Source organism: Drosophila arizonae, chromosome 3 (assembly GCF_054131065.1).
Source record: "Drosophila arizonae isolate 15081-1271.41 chromosome 3, UAZ_ARI_1.0, whole genome shotgun sequence".
Lineage (NCBI taxonomy): Eukaryota > Metazoa > Arthropoda > Insecta > Diptera > Drosophilidae > Drosophila > Drosophila arizonae.
In genome coordinates this window covers 25,062,581-25,081,439 of record NC_142923.1, presented here as the reverse complement: position 1 = coordinate 25,081,439, position 18,859 = coordinate 25,062,581, and the positions used below count along the sequence as shown (strand labels likewise).

At 39.5% G+C, this 18,859-nt stretch overlaps 4 protein-coding genes across 12 annotated transcripts in view; 1 reads left to right on the top strand and 3 right to left on the bottom strand.

Moving 5' to 3' along the window:
* Nucleotides 1-8,162, top strand: part of LOC108611584 (uncharacterized) — a 225,423-nt gene extending 217,261 nt beyond the window's left edge. For all 6 annotated transcript variants that reach the window (XM_089465130.1, XM_089465129.1, XM_089465126.1 and 3 more), the window contains 3 exons: nucleotides 6,067-6,253; nucleotides 6,351-6,884; nucleotides 6,947-8,162. In XM_089465130.1, coding sequence (XP_089321256.1) covers nucleotides 6,067-6,253; nucleotides 6,351-6,884; nucleotides 6,947-7,497 — 1,272 coding nt within the window. In that variant the 3' untranslated portion in view covers nucleotides 7,498-8,162. The remainder of the gene's footprint in view (nucleotides 1-6,066; nucleotides 6,254-6,350; nucleotides 6,885-6,946) is intronic.
* Nucleotides 1,369-3,845, bottom strand: LOC149269944 (odorant receptor 67a-like). Its single transcript, XM_089464623.1, has 5 exons — nucleotides 3,812-3,845; nucleotides 2,258-3,106; nucleotides 2,002-2,203; nucleotides 1,768-1,923; nucleotides 1,369-1,710 (listed from the first exon to the last, which is right to left on the bottom strand). Exons 2-5 carry the CDS (start codon nucleotides 3,064-3,066, stop codon nucleotides 1,657-1,659), a joined length of 1,221 nt encoding a protein of 406 aa, XP_089320749.1. The 5' UTR covers nucleotides 3,067-3,106; nucleotides 3,812-3,845; the 3' UTR covers nucleotides 1,369-1,656.
* A 29-nt stretch (nucleotides 8,163-8,191) lies between the features above and the next one.
* Nucleotides 8,192-15,222, bottom strand: Spn31A (Serpin 31A). 4 transcript variants are annotated; one of them, XM_089465138.1, is made up of 5 exons: nucleotides 14,582-15,222; nucleotides 11,493-11,758; nucleotides 9,556-10,494; nucleotides 8,507-8,654; nucleotides 8,192-8,427 (listed from the first exon to the last, which is right to left on the bottom strand). In XM_089465138.1, the coding sequence occupies exons 3-5, from the start codon at nucleotides 10,453-10,455 to the stop codon at nucleotides 8,303-8,305; spliced, it is 1,173 nt and encodes a 390-aa protein (XP_089321264.1). In that variant the 5' UTR covers nucleotides 10,456-10,494; nucleotides 11,493-11,758; nucleotides 14,582-15,222; the 3' UTR covers nucleotides 8,192-8,302. The 4 variants fall into 4 exon arrangements, with proteins under 4 accessions (XP_089321264.1, XP_017859999.1, XP_089321263.1 ...); XM_018004510.2 differs by lacking the exon at nucleotides 11,493-11,758; XM_089465137.1 differs by lacking the exons at nucleotides 11,493-11,758; nucleotides 14,582-15,222 and adding an exon at nucleotides 13,325-14,102.
* Nucleotides 15,223-15,363: 141 nt separating this feature from the next.
* On the bottom strand, nucleotides 15,364-18,759 carry Pen (karyopherin subunit alpha). Its single transcript, XM_018004509.2, has 5 exons — nucleotides 18,618-18,759; nucleotides 18,057-18,198; nucleotides 17,669-17,979; nucleotides 17,022-17,595; nucleotides 15,364-16,924 (listed from the first exon to the last, which is right to left on the bottom strand). Exons 2-5 carry the CDS (start codon nucleotides 18,117-18,119, stop codon nucleotides 16,304-16,306), a joined length of 1,569 nt encoding a protein of 522 aa, XP_017859998.1. The 5' UTR covers nucleotides 18,120-18,198; nucleotides 18,618-18,759; the 3' UTR covers nucleotides 15,364-16,303.
* Nucleotides 18,760-18,859: the final 100 nt, after the last annotated feature.

The following is an 18,859-nucleotide window of genomic DNA, read 5'->3' as shown; positions in this document are numbered from 1 at the left end:
ATAAACCACAAAAATTACGAACTGAATATTTCAAATATACGTCTAAAGAAAAAGTTTTCTTAATATAAAACCAAAATTACAATGTACATAAATATGTACGTAATTAACTCTCAAATAACTATTAAATGTTTTCACATACATACGTATGTAGGTAGATGCCGGCAAACAGATGCATACATGTGTAAGTGTGATTGTTTTACTCACACTCAGAGAATAAACTCAGAGAGAAACCAATTGCATCGGTTCTTTAACGAGCTCTCTCGCGATCGGCTTTCATCGTTTTGATTAGTTTTGTTGCGCTCTGGCTGTTCCCCGACATTTGCTTGAGTTAAATGGAGCGCAAAGTCTTTTGTGCATGTATTGGTATACGTGCGAGTATCAATTGCGCTTGTGAATTGAGTGTGTGCATGGGAATGTTAATGTGAAGAGCGTTTGCATTAAGTCTTTGCTCACTCACTGAATCTCATTGTGCGAGCTTCGTAATCGTAACGGTGTTCGTTAAAGGAGCATCACACGAATAGTTGAACTCATGGTGCTCAACAAACAAAGAAAGAGGCGAAGTGTGTTGTTCGGAGTGAGAGCAAGAGCGAAGTATTATGATTTTTTTTCGACTCATATGGCGAACTGACCTTAAAAAAAAACGGTCAGCTGTTAGTATTTGCAAGACCGTGCTCAAGCGCAGTCGCAGCATAAATTGCATCGCAGGCAAGGCGTGTGCTTCTTCTCATACATTCGTGCGCATGTGTGTGTTCTTCAGTCGTTTGTTTTGTACATATGTATACTTGTATGCATATAGAAAACAGATTGAAACTATAGAGTGCAGGTCAACAGCATTTTTAAAACACAAATAAATTATGTGTCTTTAAATACCAAACTTGTCTACCGTCTATATAAAGTCAAGCAAATAATAAAAATAAACAAAAAATAAAAATTATATTCTGATTAATTAATTATAAGCGCTCTGCGGTTTAAATTCTTTAAAAATTTATTCGTCAAATTATTGTTGTCAATCCTCGTCAACTTGTTGTTTGCAAATAAAGTCATTTGTGCCAATTGCTCGTTCACCCTATGATTTATTAATTTTGTCAATTTGATGGCGCCCTGAGAAATGACAGCTGTGTGAATCCAATGAAATCGATATGGGATCGACTAGTAGCAGAACTAATATGAGACATGAGGCAGACATTATAGTATTTTGAAAATAGTATTAATAGTATTTAACTGGGGGTAAACTGGACACCCGATGAAGCAATATTTCTCATTTTGGATTGTCTAAAATATGCGCAGAGAGATACACACATACATACATGCATATGTATATCATAGAAATTACTCAGGGAAATTTTATACAAAGTAATATAACTTTATTATTCGAATAAATTATTACAATCTATAGAAAAAGAAATATATGTACTAAGGCATGAACTATTAATAGCCAAATATAGAAAAATATTTTAATGTATATATATATATAATATATTATAATATATTATAGCATACAAAAATAAATATCTAATTGCAAATATAAATTTAAGTAAGGCCAACTCAGTTGCCCTATCTGTAAAAACGTAACGTATACGAATTTTAACTATTTTAAGTAAGTCCAATACTAATGCCATCTCAGTGCTTCCTTCGCTCTGAACTCGTCTTACCTCTTCACTGATACATGGTACGAATCACGCAAAAGAATCTGTAGGTCATTTGCAGGAACTGAAAGTAAATAAAATCAGAATGCAATAGCCTTAAAACTCATTATGATCCCCCCACCATAGTCATAGTCTGCATTGAAACATCTAGGAACACAGTGGCCCTGAGGCAAACGGGTCGCTGGGCGCGTTGAGCAATGATGATGAGCATTTTATTGAATCGTTTATCAGCATCAGGCCAGTTCATATTATAGACAGCATCGGAGACCGAGACACTCTGCAGAGTAATATTATATTATAGATGGGAATAAAAAATATTAGAATATGTGTACATCTATATAAGAATTGGACTTACGGCATTCACAAGCTCATCGCTAAAGTAGCATATCAAATAGATCTCTGCCATTTCCGCCACTAAGAGAACCGCCAGCTTGCAGACGACATCGACGCTCAGTCCGATGGTCATTTGAAAGCCCACAAAGCAGACCATCAGCGAGGAGGACATAAAGTTAAGGAGCAATGGCAAGCCAAAGACCCGATTGATGACCTCGGTTAAGCTGGGAGGGAGTGGATCAAGGAGTGGCTACGCTTTGCTAACGACAGCAACTCACCGTAGCAGCTGGTTGTGATAGGAGATCAGCTGCTGGAGCACTTTGAGATCCTGCTGGTAGCCATCGCTGACGCGTCCTGCCTGGATGAGCAGCTCAGTGAGCTTCCTCGACAAGTAGTCGTAGTGCATGATGGTCTGAATGAGCACTGCAAAGATGAGTATGTCGCTCGAGGCATGGCCCGCCGTGCAGGTGTAGCCAGCCATGGACTGCAGAGAGTACATCAGGCAGAAGCCCAACACGTTGTGCACGCTCCAGGGCGACACGGATGTGTAGGGCATGGCCATGGAAGCGCCAGGCAACTCCTGGACATAGCGCTTGACTAGAAACTGCATAATCACAAACAGATTGTAGGTGGCGATGAGCAACAGGTAGAGGCCGGCAAAGCCCTTGGTGAACATGCGACCACGTCGAAGGTAGCGCTCCACCTGATATTGTCGCTGGGTCTCGGCATCAGTCGAGGGAAATATGCGATCCATTTCGATCATTAAATCATTCAATTGGTCTCTGCGCAGCCAGACGGTCACCATCTTCAGTTCGCCCACGATCACGAACACAATGTAGCCCATTACCATGCAGGACTCGACGAAGTTCTCGCTGTTCTTGAACGAGATGTACACGAAGGTACACTCCAGTCCAAACACAAAGTTCAGATTGATCACTTGAAAGAGGAAAATAGCAAAGAGCCAGCGAGTCGATATTGCCGTACTGGTGGCCGAGTCATACGGATGTATGCCCAGGGTATTGTACAATACAACTGACAAGCTCATAAAGTCATTGAAAGTAATGTGAGTTATTGGCTCTGCTGTCATTGTACTCGAATTTCTTTGAGATGAGCTGGTTAAAGATTCTCTAGATTGCATAGAAATTATTATAAAGAAAATTAATATTGATTATTAGATTATTTCAGTTTGTTATCAGTTCTTGCAGTTGATAAACTTTTCTTTTGTAGATTGTCAATTAATTGGATTCGTAGGCATACATATAGATTGTCAGTAATTGGATCCCTAGAAATACGTATATATTTTATATGTATATGTCTGCCAACTCTACAGAGACCTTGCAGCCGCTTTGAATAATTTTCCTTCATTTTACCTTTCTTCATTTTTCAAGCTTGCAAATATTTTAAGCAAAGTTTTTCATTCATCAAATTAATTTGGAAATTAAGAAATTCTTATTAAAAAGTTTGCCCTTTTTGTTAAATTTGGTATATGCCTGTAAATACCTAACCGAGTTTGAGTTTGAGGTTTAACGGCTTGTTGCGATTGGGTAATCTCTAGCCTAATATGGGTAGTATGGCCCTTTATCTCTTTAGAAAGTACGTTGGAAATTAAAGTTAATAATGCTCGTTTAATAAATTTAACTAAATGTTGCTTGTTAAACGATGAAATATGAATCAAGCAAACTGAAATTATTCACAGATTTTTTAGTAGTTAAAGCCCCTCGTTTATTAGATTGTTTTATACCTAAAGCCAAGCGAATTATTTATCTGCTTGTAACTAAAAATTGCAGTTAATATCAGATTTACTCATCGACTAAGTTTAGTTCAAATAGCACCTTTTTCCTATTGTATGCTGAGCACCTGTGTCAATTGAAGACTAAAATCAAAATGCATTGGATTGCAACTGTTGGGCTCAGAGCAATAGTTCTACTTCGCATTATAATGGACTTTTAATTGCTTAGTTAACGTAACATGTGATTCAACCAAAGAATTTCGAAAGGCAATTATATATGAAAATGGACAAGGCATAGCTCACCAAAACAAACTTTGAAAGTTACTTAAAGCGACTTTTGATTTATAAATTACTATAAAATATTAAATATACCATGATAAAAAATGTATATGTTCATCGAAATTTTTGAGGAAACGAGTATTTAAGGATACCCTGAACCCATTGAAAATGGGAACTCAGGGTATAATGGTTTTGTTAAATGTATGTAACAGGCAGAAGGGGGAATGGCAGATAAAATACATATATCAGGGCGACGAGCTGAGTCGATTTAGCTCTGTCCGTTTGTTCGTCAGTGCGTCTGTCCGTCTGTCCGTATGTTTGAACACGTCGATCTCAGAATATATAAGAGCTAGAGACTTGAATTTTTTTCCTAGGTCCGTGTATACCACGCGCATATCGAGTTTTGCTTTAAATATCGATAACTTTCCCCGATATTTTATTATCGATTAAAAACATTGTCGAACATCAGTTTCAATATTATATCTCCTTCATCTTTAAAGCTAGAGTGTCCAAATTTTATATGTATACTTATATACATTTTATACAATTTCGATTTTTGTCAAAATTTACCCCCCACCAAATTCACCCCCACGCCTAATTCACCCCCTCACCCTCATATTTGTAAAAGGCGTATTTCAAATACTAGGGACTTGTGGCTTGGCAAATACATGCATATCTATGTTATATTCATAATCTAAAAGTTTCATGAATATAGTCCATCCACAAAAAAAGTTATTAAACAATTAACTTCCCATAGTAAGTCACCACTGCGTGCGTGCGTATGGCTGTGTGTGCGCGAGTGTGTGTGTGTGTGCATGTGTGAATAATTATTGAAGTATCAGTTGCTAGAAGAGTTCAGGGGATCTCGTAGTCGGGCAGTCTCGACTAGAGCTTTCTTACTTGTTTTATTATTATATTGATCAAATTTGACTTATCTTTATAAAGGTAAATTTTGGTTAAATATCTTGCATATTTATTTTTTATATTTTTAAACAACATTTTTTATTTATATATTTATTTTATTATTTATTTATATATATATATCCAAATTAATATAATATAAATTTAATAAATAATACAAATAATCAAAGAAATTGTGCTGACATTTTTATGTTTCATGTGTTATTATTATTATTATTATATATATTATTTATGTTTGTATTTTCTAAAATTTGTTGCTGAATATATCCCTCAGCTGATGATAAAATAATATATCTCGCTCCTGAAAACATATTCTGTTAAATAAGTTCTCGGAAATTCTCATTTTAAATTTTCCCATTGAGAATATTTATAAAATTAAAAAAAATTGTTTTCCCAGGTTGGCACAACTGTTAGCCACTATTCTGTTAATTTTTAATACTATGTGTCATTTAGTCTGGTTACGGCGTAATTAGGAACAAGTCAATCTTTTGTGTGCGTTGCGATTTTTACTATGGATAAAATATCGAATAAAGAGTTTGTGTGAAATTTTGTGTTTCAAATGAAATTTCTTACGCCAAAACGTTGGAAATATTGAAAAAACATTTACCACGTTCAAGACCTCTTCAACTTAAGAATTCTTGGTGTTGTTCATTCGGAATTCTTACCGGAGGGCCAAACCGTCAATAAAGAATATTATCTAGTTCTTCTCAAAAGACCACATTTTGGCGGAACAACAGTTGGATTTTGCACCACGGTAATGCACCAACGCAAAAAGCGATCATTGTGAACGTGTTTTTTTAATTCGCAACGAGAACTGAAGGCTATCCCATAATATAGCTTTAAAAAGTGTTTCGATGATTGGAATTTCGTTAGAAGAAAGGCATTGCCTCAGAAGGGGCCTATTTTGAAGGGGATATAATAAATTTAGATGATTGATAAGTTGTTTGTGTTTTATTTGAAATTTCCGGGTACTTTTTCGACAGAATGTATATTACTTATAGAAATACAATACATTGCTAAGCTTCTGAAGAATTTTGTCCCTTTGTCTGTCTTTTGCTGTCTCTCTCAATTCATTATTGAAACATCAGTCTATAAAACGATACTCTTAAAATTGATATGTAGCATTTCTTATACTAATGAAAAATCTGTTCTTTGCAGGGCTTTGCCATTCTCTTCTGTTTTGTGCTCAAGGCGGAGAGTCAACTGCGAGGACCGCCATTCCTGAGCAGCAACGGCAGCAGCCAGAGCAGCTCGCTGAAGCAGACCAAGTTCAACACGAGCAAGACCAGCCTGGACGACAACTACTGCACGACGACGACGGCCAGCATAAACAGTCCACTGAGCTGTAAGTAGCCCCTGGCGCCATGGAGTGTCGAATGAGATGAGCTCTCGATTCTCAACCGACTTGACTGACTCGACCCACATTTGTCCATCGTTTGCAGTCTATACGAATCATGACAAGGAAAAGGAGAGCGAGTGCCTGGCCCCATCAGCAGCAGCAGGAGGCGGAACAGCAGCCGCAGTGGTCGCAGCTGGGCCGAGCGGAACGGGCGCTGCGCCGCTGCAGCAGAAGCAGGGCCTGGAGCTGTCAACGACAGCCGCCGGGGCTGTGCAGCTGCCGTTGACAATCATCTCGACGGCGCCGCGCTGCCAGGCGGCCATTGTGAGCAGCACGGCAGAGACGCTGCTGGGCGGGCATCAGCAGCTGCCGCTGACGGCGGCCGCCTCGCCAGCCACGCGCTGCTGTGCCCTGCTAGGGGGCGGCGGCGGGGGAGCAGGAGTCGGTGCTGGTGCTGGCGCTGGCATTGAGGCGCCCAGTGGCCTGGGCTATGCGTACGACGCCTACACAATGGGCGGCCTGACGGGCAGCCTGGGCAGGCGCATCCTGCACCACCATCAGCCGCACTATGCCACGGGGCCATGCGAAGAATTCGTGGGCGTCGAGACGCTGGACATTCTACAGGGATTGGCAGCAGGTAAGTGAGGGCGCGACTGGGCGCGACTCTTTCGTATGGCTAACCGCATCGCGCACTTGCAGACAGCATCATTGGCATACACACGGCCACGCCCCCCCACTATGTGCCGCTGCAGCACAATCCGTACGTGGACTTTGTGCCCAGCCCCATGCTGCTCAGCATGCAGGCAGGTCCGGGGCCAGGGCCAGGGCCGGGGCCGGGACCGGGACCGGGGCCACCCACCATCAGCGGGAATCTGAGTGGAGCCGGCGCCATCCTCTCCAGCGGCACGCTGCCCACGCCAAAGACGCAGAAGCGCGTGACCATACTGGAGCCAACGTCGCGCACCACCTTCGATCCCATGCTGCCCACCATGGTGGCCGCCGTGGTGTCCACCACAACCACCACGGCCACCAGCACAGTGTCCGTGACGCCGTCCACACAGACCGCCGGAGTGGACAGCAGCGGCAAGGGTGCGGGCGGCGATGCGACTCTGGATCGCATCAGCCACGATCTGGACTACCTGCTGAACCGCGGCTGTCTGGATGCGGATGCGGCAACACCGCCACCACCGCCGCCGCCCGCCGTGCTGGTCAAGAAGTGCGACGAGGCGCAGCAGAGCAGCCAGCTGTAATGGGCGCAGCCGAGCGAGGGCTCCTCGTGAACCTATCAGTGTAAATAGAGTAGTCGATCGAATTGTAAATAGCCAACTATTAGTGCTTAAATGGATAGCTCTAATTTATTTAATAATTAGTTCCTTTTAGTTATTTAACAATTATGTGTATATGAATGCCATAAAAAAAAAACAAAAACAAATCAAATCGAAGCGAATCAACTCTGTAAAATGACATTCAAAATCAAACTTCAAATCATCTAAATGAATTTAAATAAAATATAAAATAAATAAATAAAAAACATTTTTAGCTAGATTTACAAAATGAAAACAAAATCAACATTCTACAAAAATAAAAAAAAAAATTGAATGAAATTAACCGATTATTGTAATATTAATAAGTAAGCCTAGGCTAAATCGATGTAAGCACAGCTGTGCTTCGGTTTTTTGATTCCATTTAACATTTTCCTAGACCTTAAAAAGAAAACAAAAAACTAAACAAAAAACAAAAAATTAATTCTACAAACTACAATAATTGAATAACTGAAATCAAATATTACAGAACTATTTCTGCAACAACAAACACAAATTATACATACACACACATATATATACATATACATATATATCTTTGAATAAACTCAAGACTCTTGTTATAAAAAATCGAAAGGAAAACAAATTTGATTTATTAATAGACATCGCCACAGCAAATCCATTGTGAGTATATGAAATATGATTAATTTATTATTATTAATATGACTGATGTACATTTTATTATTATTAATATTATTATTATTATTATTATTATTATTATTCATCATGGCCTCTAAAATCGCACCACATGCCCCACAAAGTGGGTCACGTTCTCGCCCCGTATGGCAAAGTAGAATGGATGATCCGCCCGAAAGAACTTTTGACGCGACGAATTGCTAATCACAATTGGCTTGTAGCCTAAAACAAGAAAAGGAAATAATTAATTATACTATGTAACACTTTCCGACACCTGAGTGGCCCTGTCTACTGCACTCACCTGTTGCTGGCGGCGGCAACTCGGAGCCGGAGCCCGATTCGTTTAGGTCAATGCGCAGCTTGTGCAGCACATCAACAATTGGCTGATTGGCAAGCGAATGCAGGTGCTTGAAGTTGGCAGAGTTCTCAAAGATCTCCGAGAAACCCAGCTGTAGAACAGATTTTAAAGGCGAGGGTTGATTAATAGGTTAATGTAAATGAAATACAAATAAATTCAATTATCACAAAAAAAGGTAAGAGTGCTCTAGTCTAGTACAGTTTATAGTTGAAGTATAGGATTCTTTATTTAAATATGTAGCATCAATTTTCTCTTCTACGAAATGGACACTTTATGAATGAATATAATGCAGTAGGATCCGGTTAGAACGACGCTCAAGTAATTGTCGTTATACCCGGAAGCCGCTATAACCAATGAAATTAACTAATTTGTTTTGAGACCAGAATTTTCGTCGCCATATCTGAAAGGGCGCTATAAGCGGAGTCGCTATAACCGGTTTCTACTATAGCTCGATTTTGTAAATTTTGATTTTGTATGATTTCTTTAAATCATTTCTATACGGCTATGTATTTATAGAAAAAACTTTAAAATACAATATAATCCGGTTATAACGACTCCGCTTATAACGTTCGTCGGTTATTGCGACGAAAATTCCGGTTCCCAGACAAGCTTACATGAGCAAACTTACACGGTTAAAGCATCTTTCGGGTATAGCGACGATCCCTTGAGCGTCGTTATAATCAAATCTTACTATATCATATAAATTATAAAATGTATAAGCTAAATACTTTTCTTGATAATAGCTGATTAATTTTAGTATATAACTAAATTTATTTCATGCAAATCGGAGTTTCCCGTGAGGAGAAATTTAAGACCTAATTAGTATCTCCACCGGATGATGCCGCAAATGATGTGCCCAGACACCCCATGCCGGATGATTTACTAAAGTGTTAACGCTGCTGATGATGATGTCAAAACCTACATAAAGACCTCCATAACCTATACTTCTTGAGCAACCCTCGCAAAAATGAGTATTCAATTAATTTGCCCACCTGCTTAAGCGCCTGCCGCAGACTGCACTCAAAGTCAATGGAGAACTTGGGCAGCAACACCTGAACGCTCTCCACCTGCATGCGCTGCTGCAGTGCAGCCAGATCGACAGCTCGCAGCTGAGCCTCCAGCTGGGCCAGGGCCGCGGCGTCGCGGCTGTTGGGCAGGATTAGCAGCATGGCCAATTCGTCGGCATGCTCGTAGGGCAGCTCGATGGCACGTGCGTCAAGCTCCCGCAGCTCCGCGTACTTCACGAACATGTCGTCGTCGAAGAGCATGGGCACTGGCTTCGGCTCGCCCGTGGAGTTGTGGAACTCGTAGAGGCCGGTGCGGTAGGCGCTGAAGGGCAGAAACCATTTGCTGTGCAGGCGCGCCGCGAGCAGCAGCAGCAGCTGCTGTGCCACCTGGCTGACGTTTACCTGGAGCGGCTGCTGCCAGGTGCCGCCGCCCACGCTGGAGAGCAGATTGTCGGCGATGTAGCGGCGCAGCTTCTCGGACTGCTGCAAGTCGAGGCACTCGGCTGTCGCATGGAAATACGTTTGGGCAATCTTCTGGAAGTCATCCGCGATGCTCGCGCCGGAGCTGGCCTGCAGCAGCAAGCGATTCTGCAGCTGGATGCGTGTGTCCGGATCGCCCGTGGCTGCAGCCAGCTCGGCCGCATAGTAATTGGCCATCTTTGCATTGCTAGCGAAGCGCTGCTTCAGCTTCAGCAGCCGCTGCAGCTCCTCCGCCGTCGTCCCATCGGAGCCCAGGTAGAGCAGCGCCAGTGTCGCCTCCAGCAGCAGCGGCGAGACAATCACATTCTCATCGGCCGCGGCGGATGCGATGCTGTGAAAGATCTCGGCGCCAAGATTGAGCTCAAGTGGAGCGCCAGGCGCTGCAGGAGCAGGCGCTGCACTCATACTGACAGAGTGGAGGAAGGGGGCTGAGCTAGGGGGGAGCTGCGGAAGAAAAGAGAGAGAGAGGGAATATAATGAGAAGGGAACTCCATGTCATTTGATTTAAGTTGGTATAAGTGAGCGACAACCACTATCAAGAGCATCGGCTGTAGTTGCAGCTGTGAGAGCGAGAGCGAGAGCATCGAGTTTCTTCTTGCTGCTCTCCTCTGCTTAGTATTTGAAACGATGAAATGAAACAGTATGAAATTGAACCCGAAGACGTGCAGAAGCATTTGTGTGGAACTCCTCAGGTTAATTTTTACTCTCGATGCAGTGGGGCTGAACCGAATAACTTTAATAGGCGACCAATAATAAATATATTTATTAACGCTAATTATATACCTTTTTAATATCAATAAAAAATCATGGAAATACTTCTTTGCTAGGTAATGAAAAAATCATGAAATTAATAATAAACAATACAATTTTAAATAACAGCTATTAACGACAAATGAATGAATAAAAAATAAAAAAATAAAAAAAAAACTTGAATTACAAAAATTTAATTTATTAAAATAACACTTCAATGAAAAAAATTTTATATAAAAAATATATATATACATATATAAAAACAAAACCATTTCAAAACAAAAATAAAATATAAAATGAAAAAATAATATTAATTTTTTTTGTTATGTGTTCATTAAATATAATATAATGTTTTCATTATTATTATTATTATTATTATTATTATTATTATTTTTTATTTCTGTTACTATGTTTTTCTCTTGATTTTTATATATTTTTCTCTTCATTTACTATATTTTAAAAACAATTTAAAACGAATATATTTTAGGGCAACTGAATTTTTTTAAAGCCTAATAATATATTATAATTTTTATTATTATTTATTATTTATTTATTATTTATTTATTGCTTCTACTTCTAATTTATATTTTCTTTACTATTATAAATTAAATAAAGGCAAATGCATAAAGTTTAATAAGGCATTCTCATATATTCAAATGTTTCATTGTGTTATATATATATATTTTACACACCCAACAATTATATATGTTTAATCCTCAGATTTTCGGTTTGTTGGTATTATATTTCGTTTTTCTTAACAATGTTATTTGGTTTTTTAATTCTTAACTTCTGAGTAATTATCCACTTAGACTTCTTAGACACTTCTTGTGGCTAATGAGCAATGACGGTACGATTTTTATATAAGGCGCTTAACCTAGACCAGGTTCACGCTGCCTTAAGCTGGATATTATGAGTCTTAAACAGCTGACTGTGGAGTCCCGTCGAATACGTCGTAACACTGGCATGAGGGAAGCTAAGCCGTTAAGAACCACATTTAACAAATTTAACTGGAATATTTATGTCACAGAGCCTTTCATCTAGTCTTTCATTACACCATTACAAAAATATTCTTAAGTATATGTGATATGACGGACGCATAGTTGAAAGGAATCGGTTAATGATAATATACTTAATCGATTGACTGTACTCCGAAATATTTATGTATATGTATTTATCATATATACATAACTTTTTTCATTTACATCAATTTAAAATATTTGGTTACTAACATTGATCTCCAACTGTTAAATTACAAATTTCTGTACAAGATTTAAATTTAAAATTATTTTATCAAAATGCCTTATAGATAGCCTCATTATGATATACTCTGATAATATTATGAAAACATAAATATTCTGTGTGTAAATTATACTTTTTTTATAATCAATAAACAATTTTGTTTTCGTAGTTTGTATTCTTCAGATATGATCTTGAATGTAAATCAAAATTAGTTTACAGTACAGTGAACACACGCACATAATGGATATCAATATGTGCCCTTGCAGTCTAATGCGAAACACATGTGAAGACTTTTATTAAAATATGACTTATTTTATAGTGCTGAGATCAAAATTTTATAGCTTGGCACAAGCATGCCGTATAGCTGGATATACAAAATATTATTAAATGGCTAAGGGAAGTACACAGAAACTTAGACTTTGTATCCGAAAGCAGTATGAATATATTGCAATCGAATATTGAGCACTGTAAAATACTATTTTTATATATTTTCTCATTGTTCGAATTATAATGTACACAGATCCCAATTGGCGCTCGATGCGTTTTATTCAATTAGAAAATCTTTGGCCATGGCCTAAAAACTTCGCTTCCTTATAAACATTCGATTTCCATTTCTTTCGATTTGCTACGTTTCATAGGGCAAGCAATAAAATTTGCACGAATTTCGAATGTTCGACTTGCGAATACCGTGAAGTTGTATAAATTATATAAAATGAGAAAATATTTTAACATGAATAGAGTTGCTCTGTAAGGTTCTTAAATATGGGTTACAAAATTGTAGGCTATGTTGAGATATGATTTTCAGTTTACCAAATAAAGAACTATTTATCTTATCTTAGTGCTATCAAAAACTGTACGACTAAATTGAAAAGCTGCTTATTCAATGGGGTATTCTATTGAGATCATTTTATGAAACCTTTATAGGGTATGCAAAGAACATTTTTTTTTTTAATTGGTTTACTTTTATTTTGACTCCCACTCTCTAGACTCTCTATTCCAAACTTCAAGTCCACATTTCAAGTTTCACATTGCGCTTTGTCCTAAACCAATATACTCTTTACACTTCGTGTCGAGCATACGAAAACAATTGCCAGCAGCCAGCCCAAAGAACTTGACACGATTCTCGCTTAGCCCATCAAGTACATAATAACCACGAGAGCATAGAACGGAAAGACTTTTTGACATTGGGCGGATAAACAAGCAAGCATACTCTTAAAAATATATTATAGTTTGTATGTATGTATATAGCAGATATATAATATATATACTTATCTTATATACTCACATATATTATTTACGTTAAGTTTTAATCTCACGCGAAATTCTCTCAATAAGATTTCTACGTCGCCCCCACAAAAACAAAAACAAAATTTAGAACCTCAAGTTCTGCTAATACACAAAAGCTAAACTAAGAAACGCTCTATAATTCTATGAAATATATAGACAGTATATATAAATGAAAATGATTAATGAGCAATATTTAAATATAGACTCCTGAGTAGAGATCTCATATCAATTAATGCATTAATTGAACATTTTTCATTTTTTTCAAATAGATCATATTTATATCATATTTGTATAGGGTATTAAAATAGTCATTTTTGTCCATCTACTGGCTGCGCTTTCTAAGTAGCACTACGGCAGCGCACTCTTAAATGTTTATTGTTTATTTTGGGTGTGCCAATTTTTGTGTGTGTTTTCTTTAGGAAATTAATTACATCATGAATTTGTCAAAAGTGTTTTTCTTCTCCGGCTTCCACCAAGCCGAAAGAACAAACTGTTCTTCTATTTAGTATATTTTGCAAAATGTGGAGCATGTTTACAGCTGACGCGCGCTGGACTGGACGGGACGGCGCCGGGCAGTGGAAGCGAGAGCCAGATGTTAAATGCTCACTAGATTTTCAATGGCTAAGCATGAGGTCACAGCATTAATTCTGTAGTGATCATTATCATTAGCAAAGATCATAATCGCGATTTAGATAGTAAGAGGAAACACAAAACATCTATAAATGTATACAATATAATACTAAATTGTTTTGCATCTATTCAATGAAACTTGTAATTTTTCTATTATTATTTTTAAATAAATAAATAAATAATAAATAAATTTGCTATATATAAAGATTATATATACAAAATTATAATATTATATATTTTTTTAAATTAAAAACACAAACATATTTTAAATGTATATAAATATATTTATATTCTTAATTATATTTATATTATATATCTAAATTTTGTTTATAAATGTTCGATCAAGTGATATTTTGTTATGATTACATTTTGCTATGATTTTTTATATGCATAACAAATCCAAATATTTTTTTATTTATATAATATTATTTATTTTATTTATATAATATAAATTTTTTCATACAAATGTATATTTTGTATTATATATTTTTATTCCATATTTCGATGAATGTAATTCAATATAAAATTTACATATGTAAAATATATTCGCATTATACACATTATATTAAATATCATTTGTAAACACATAAAACACTTCCGGCATAAAACATCCAATTGGATATACCTAATATATTATCGCTTCACTTGGCAGCGCACTTTTAGTGTATTTTCAAATAAGATACGATTCTCTATCGCTCGGGAGCACTAAGAATAAAATGTTAAATGAAAAACAAAAACAAAAATTGACGCCCGCACGCAGCTTCGCACAGAATCGAACTAAACGCGCTCGGCCAGAGCGGCGGAACACGAAAATGATTTGAAAGAGTCTCTAATTAAATTGGGCCGACGCTCTTCATTGATGACGACACTTGGACAACGATAACATCAACAACGATGCGACGCGACGGCGGATCGGAAAGCTCTGGCTAAGTTTCGAATTTTCTGCAACTACTTTGGCCCGCCCGAGCGCTACAAAATTCGAATCTATTTTTATAATTTCGCTGTCCGCGTTCGCGTATTCCATTCAAACGAACTGTTAGCCAACAGACCCCAGAGGGGGCATTATTGTTGTTGTAGTTGTTGTTGCAGTTGGCTTTGGCGCTGGAACCACTCGAATTGCCGCTGATTGGGATGCTGCACGCCAAGCGATGCGACGCCTGATTGAATTGTGTCATGCAGCTTGCGCTTTGTTTTCACAGTTCTATTGTTTAATCAACTAATCTAATCTAACGCATTTGGGTCGCTATGCTCCGGAGTAAAGATATGGCGACATCATATACTATCCAAGCAGCTTTAATTGCTTGCTATTATCTTAAATACTAGATATCTCTCTCCCTTCTCTCAGTTTCCACATTATTTTTTTAAGCATATTTAAAATCGAATGTTTTAAAAATCTAAATTCACATATTTATCATTTTTTTTTTTTTTTTTGCATTCATGGCAATTATATTTCGCTTTGTATAACATTAATAAAAGGATGAGGACACATATTGTTGTTGCGTTGTTTGCATGAAATGGTTAAAGTGTGTGTGTTGTGCGTGCATAATTGTAGTGTATGGGTTCATTTTTTGTTCACAAAATACGTTAATAAATAAATATACTAACAGCCTAAATATATAATAATCCGAAAAACTTATATCGTGTGTGTGTGTGTGTGTGGCGAAACTAGCACACTCCAAACAAATCAATTGGCCATGCAAACGCAGGAGGCAGCGTTCTGACTTTGTGTATACATTGTGTGTGTGTGTGTGTGTGTGTGTGTCTGTGTGCGAGGACAATTCAAAAGTTCTGAGTCATCCACACCTGCCAAGCACAGCTAGGCAGGTCCTCAGATGCTTGAACGCGTACGAATGTGTATGATTTAGTGTGTGGTACTGCTGACAGGCGATAAATAGGGAAAAAACTAAGAACGCGCCTAAGATGCGTTTTCATGGCCGCATGCGGGACAATGCGGAAATGCACAACAAACAACAATAAATGTGTGTGGAGAGGCGGCAGAGGCACGGATGCAGACAAGGGTTTGCCTCTGCCGACCTACAGCCCGTTTTGTTGTTGTTTGTTAACGTTGTTGTAAGTTCGATGTGATTCTGGAGTGACAAACTTATAGGAGTGTGTTGTGGACATGTTGTGTGATATCTTCCGAAGATCGTGTGCTTTACTTTCTAAGACTGTGTGATTTCTTTCTAATATTGTGTGGCGCGGTCGCATAACAAGAAGTCGTATGCGTGAGGACTATGCTACTAGCCTGTGTGATGATGTTACGGACGAGTGGGAAAGTTGGAGTGTGTGTGTGTGTGTACGTATGTATGTGAATGCTGATGGCTGGCACTTATGTTAAAAATGTTTTTTAGAAGGTATAGCCGCCTTCCGGCGCCTTGGGCTGTGTGGCGTTAAACTCCAGTGCGCCATTGACCTCCTGTGGCGCCAGCTCCTTTTCGGCCTCATCGTCGCCAGCACTGAAGTATGTGTCTATTAAGGCATAGGCCTTCTTGTAGACCTCCTCGTTCTCATGCTGCTGCAATGCTTCCAGTTTGTCGAGACCGCCAAGCTCCTCGACCATAAGGCACAGATTCTCGGTGCCGCCCAGCTTCTCGGCGAGCGCAAACAGATTGGACAAACCAGTCTGAACCACTTTGATGGTTCGCGGATCTTTGGCCTCGAGCAAGTCAATAAATGGCTTCAGTATCTTGTACTTCTCGATCAGATCGACAATCTGCTCGGGTGTGCCCGAAGTGGTGGTATTGGTCACAGCCCAGGCGGCCTCCTTTTGTGCCTTGAAATCGCCTTTCTCGAGCACATGGCGTATTTGCACAAAGATGCCCGCATCGATGACAGCCTGAATCTGTTTCTGATTGCCAGCCGTGATGTTGCTCACGGTCCAGGCCGCCTCCTTCACAATGTTGCCCTTGGAGTGCTGCAAGAGCATGCCAAGCTTGGGCAAGCCACCAGCGGCTATAACCACATCGGTCTGCAATTGTAAAATTGAAATAATGAGTAAAGCTCACAGCCAGGACAGCTAAAAACACTTGAAAGCCATCCATCATGTCGACAGACTCGTGACTGACCTGCTGATCCGTTCCGGTGACAATGTTGCCCACGCTCCTCAGTGCCGGCACAATGATGCTGGGCTCATCAGTCTGAAGCAGTTGCACCAGACGGGGCACTGCATTCGTATCGACGACCGCCTGTATCTTGTTGTTTTCATCGTCCGTCACATAGGACAAGGCCCAGCAGGCATCGGCCAGCACCTGTATATCCTCCTGGTAGACCAGCAACTGGGACAGCACTGGCAACAAGCGCTTCACCTGGTCAAAGGGCGGCGACGGGTTCTTGTTGCGGCACAAATTCGACATCAGCCAGACAATGTTGCGGAGAAACGACAGCGGCGTCTCATTATTGATTAAACGCAAAATGCCATCGATGACATTGTGCTGGATTACAATGTCACGCGCAGCCGGGCCATCACCGGCAATGTTGCCCAGGGCCCAGACGGCCTGCTCGGCCAGATTAAGCGACTTCGACTGCAGCAGTGCTATGAAATGCGGCACGGCATTCTCTTCGATAACGCAACGTGTCTGATCCGATGTGCCCGATGCGATGTTGGTCAAAGCCCAGGCGGCCTCAAATTGCAAAAGAGGGCTGGCCGAACCAGAGAGGGATCGAGATGAACAATGTCTTCCCACACACATCTACCATATCATTGTCTACTTACTTGTTGTGCTGAAGGAAGCGAATGCAGATAGGCACAATGCCATGGCTAATCATCACATCAATAGGTGGATTACGCTCGCGACTGAGCATCTTGCGTGCCTGCTGCATGCCCACGAATTGACGTTCCGGATCCTCACTATTCATGGCAGCGACGATTTCGTCCACCGACAGCAGCACCGGCGACTGGCCATTGAGTTCCTTCAACGGTGAGGTTAGGTCCTCATCATTGATGTTGCGGCGCTTGAACAACTGATCCTCCTTCTTTGACTTGCGCAGCTCGATGGTCACCTCATGGCGACGCATGCGCGAGTCCTAAACGGTCGCGGCACAATTTCGAAAGTGAGGTTAAAGCCGATATGCAGATTTTCAAACGAGCGCCCTTCACTTACCTGCATGTTAAGAGTGTTGGCCTTGTAGTGGCCCTGGCGAGTGTTTGCATCCGATTTATTCATGTTTGATGTAATTTTTAATATTTGATTTTTCTATCTCAAATAATTTTAAAATGTTTCTGCTTCGATAACAAGTGTACAGCTGTAAAGGGAAAAAAGTGAGTTTTTTAAGAGCCTGACAGTGTGAAAGGAATTCGAGAATAAATTCTCAAGGGCTGTTTCGATTGCCACACACACACACACGCACGCGCTGTAAGAAGTGCATTGCGTTTGTGTGCGTATTTTTTGCATTTCTTTTGTCTGACAGTTATTCTCTTTTTCTTTACCTTTGCTGCGCGCTCAGCAGAAGCGGCTTTGCACAAGGCCAAACCGGCGGCGGATGCGGCAAGAACAACAACAACAACAGCTGCGGCTGCGTTTAACTGTGCTTAAGAACTGGCCCGCAAAGGAGACCGAAAGTTCAGCGCCATTTGCGGCTTTCTTTTTTATTTTTTTTTTTTTATTTGGTATATATAAAATATATATATTAATATATATATTTTTCTTCACTTTTGCACTTACCTTACTTAATTTTGCTGTATTTTAAAAAATGGTTCACTAATTTGGGTGTGCTAAGTTATCATCAATGGTTTTCAACTAAAAAAATTTTTAACTTAAAATTTGAAAAATCCAAAATGCTGTGCGCGTTAACGCTTTTAAAATCGGAATAAAACTGAGGAAAGCTGTAGCTGTAATATCTAATATCACACGGAAATTGATTCCAATGCCTGCTTTGCGCTCGTAAAGTTCCGTTTAGTTTGAAC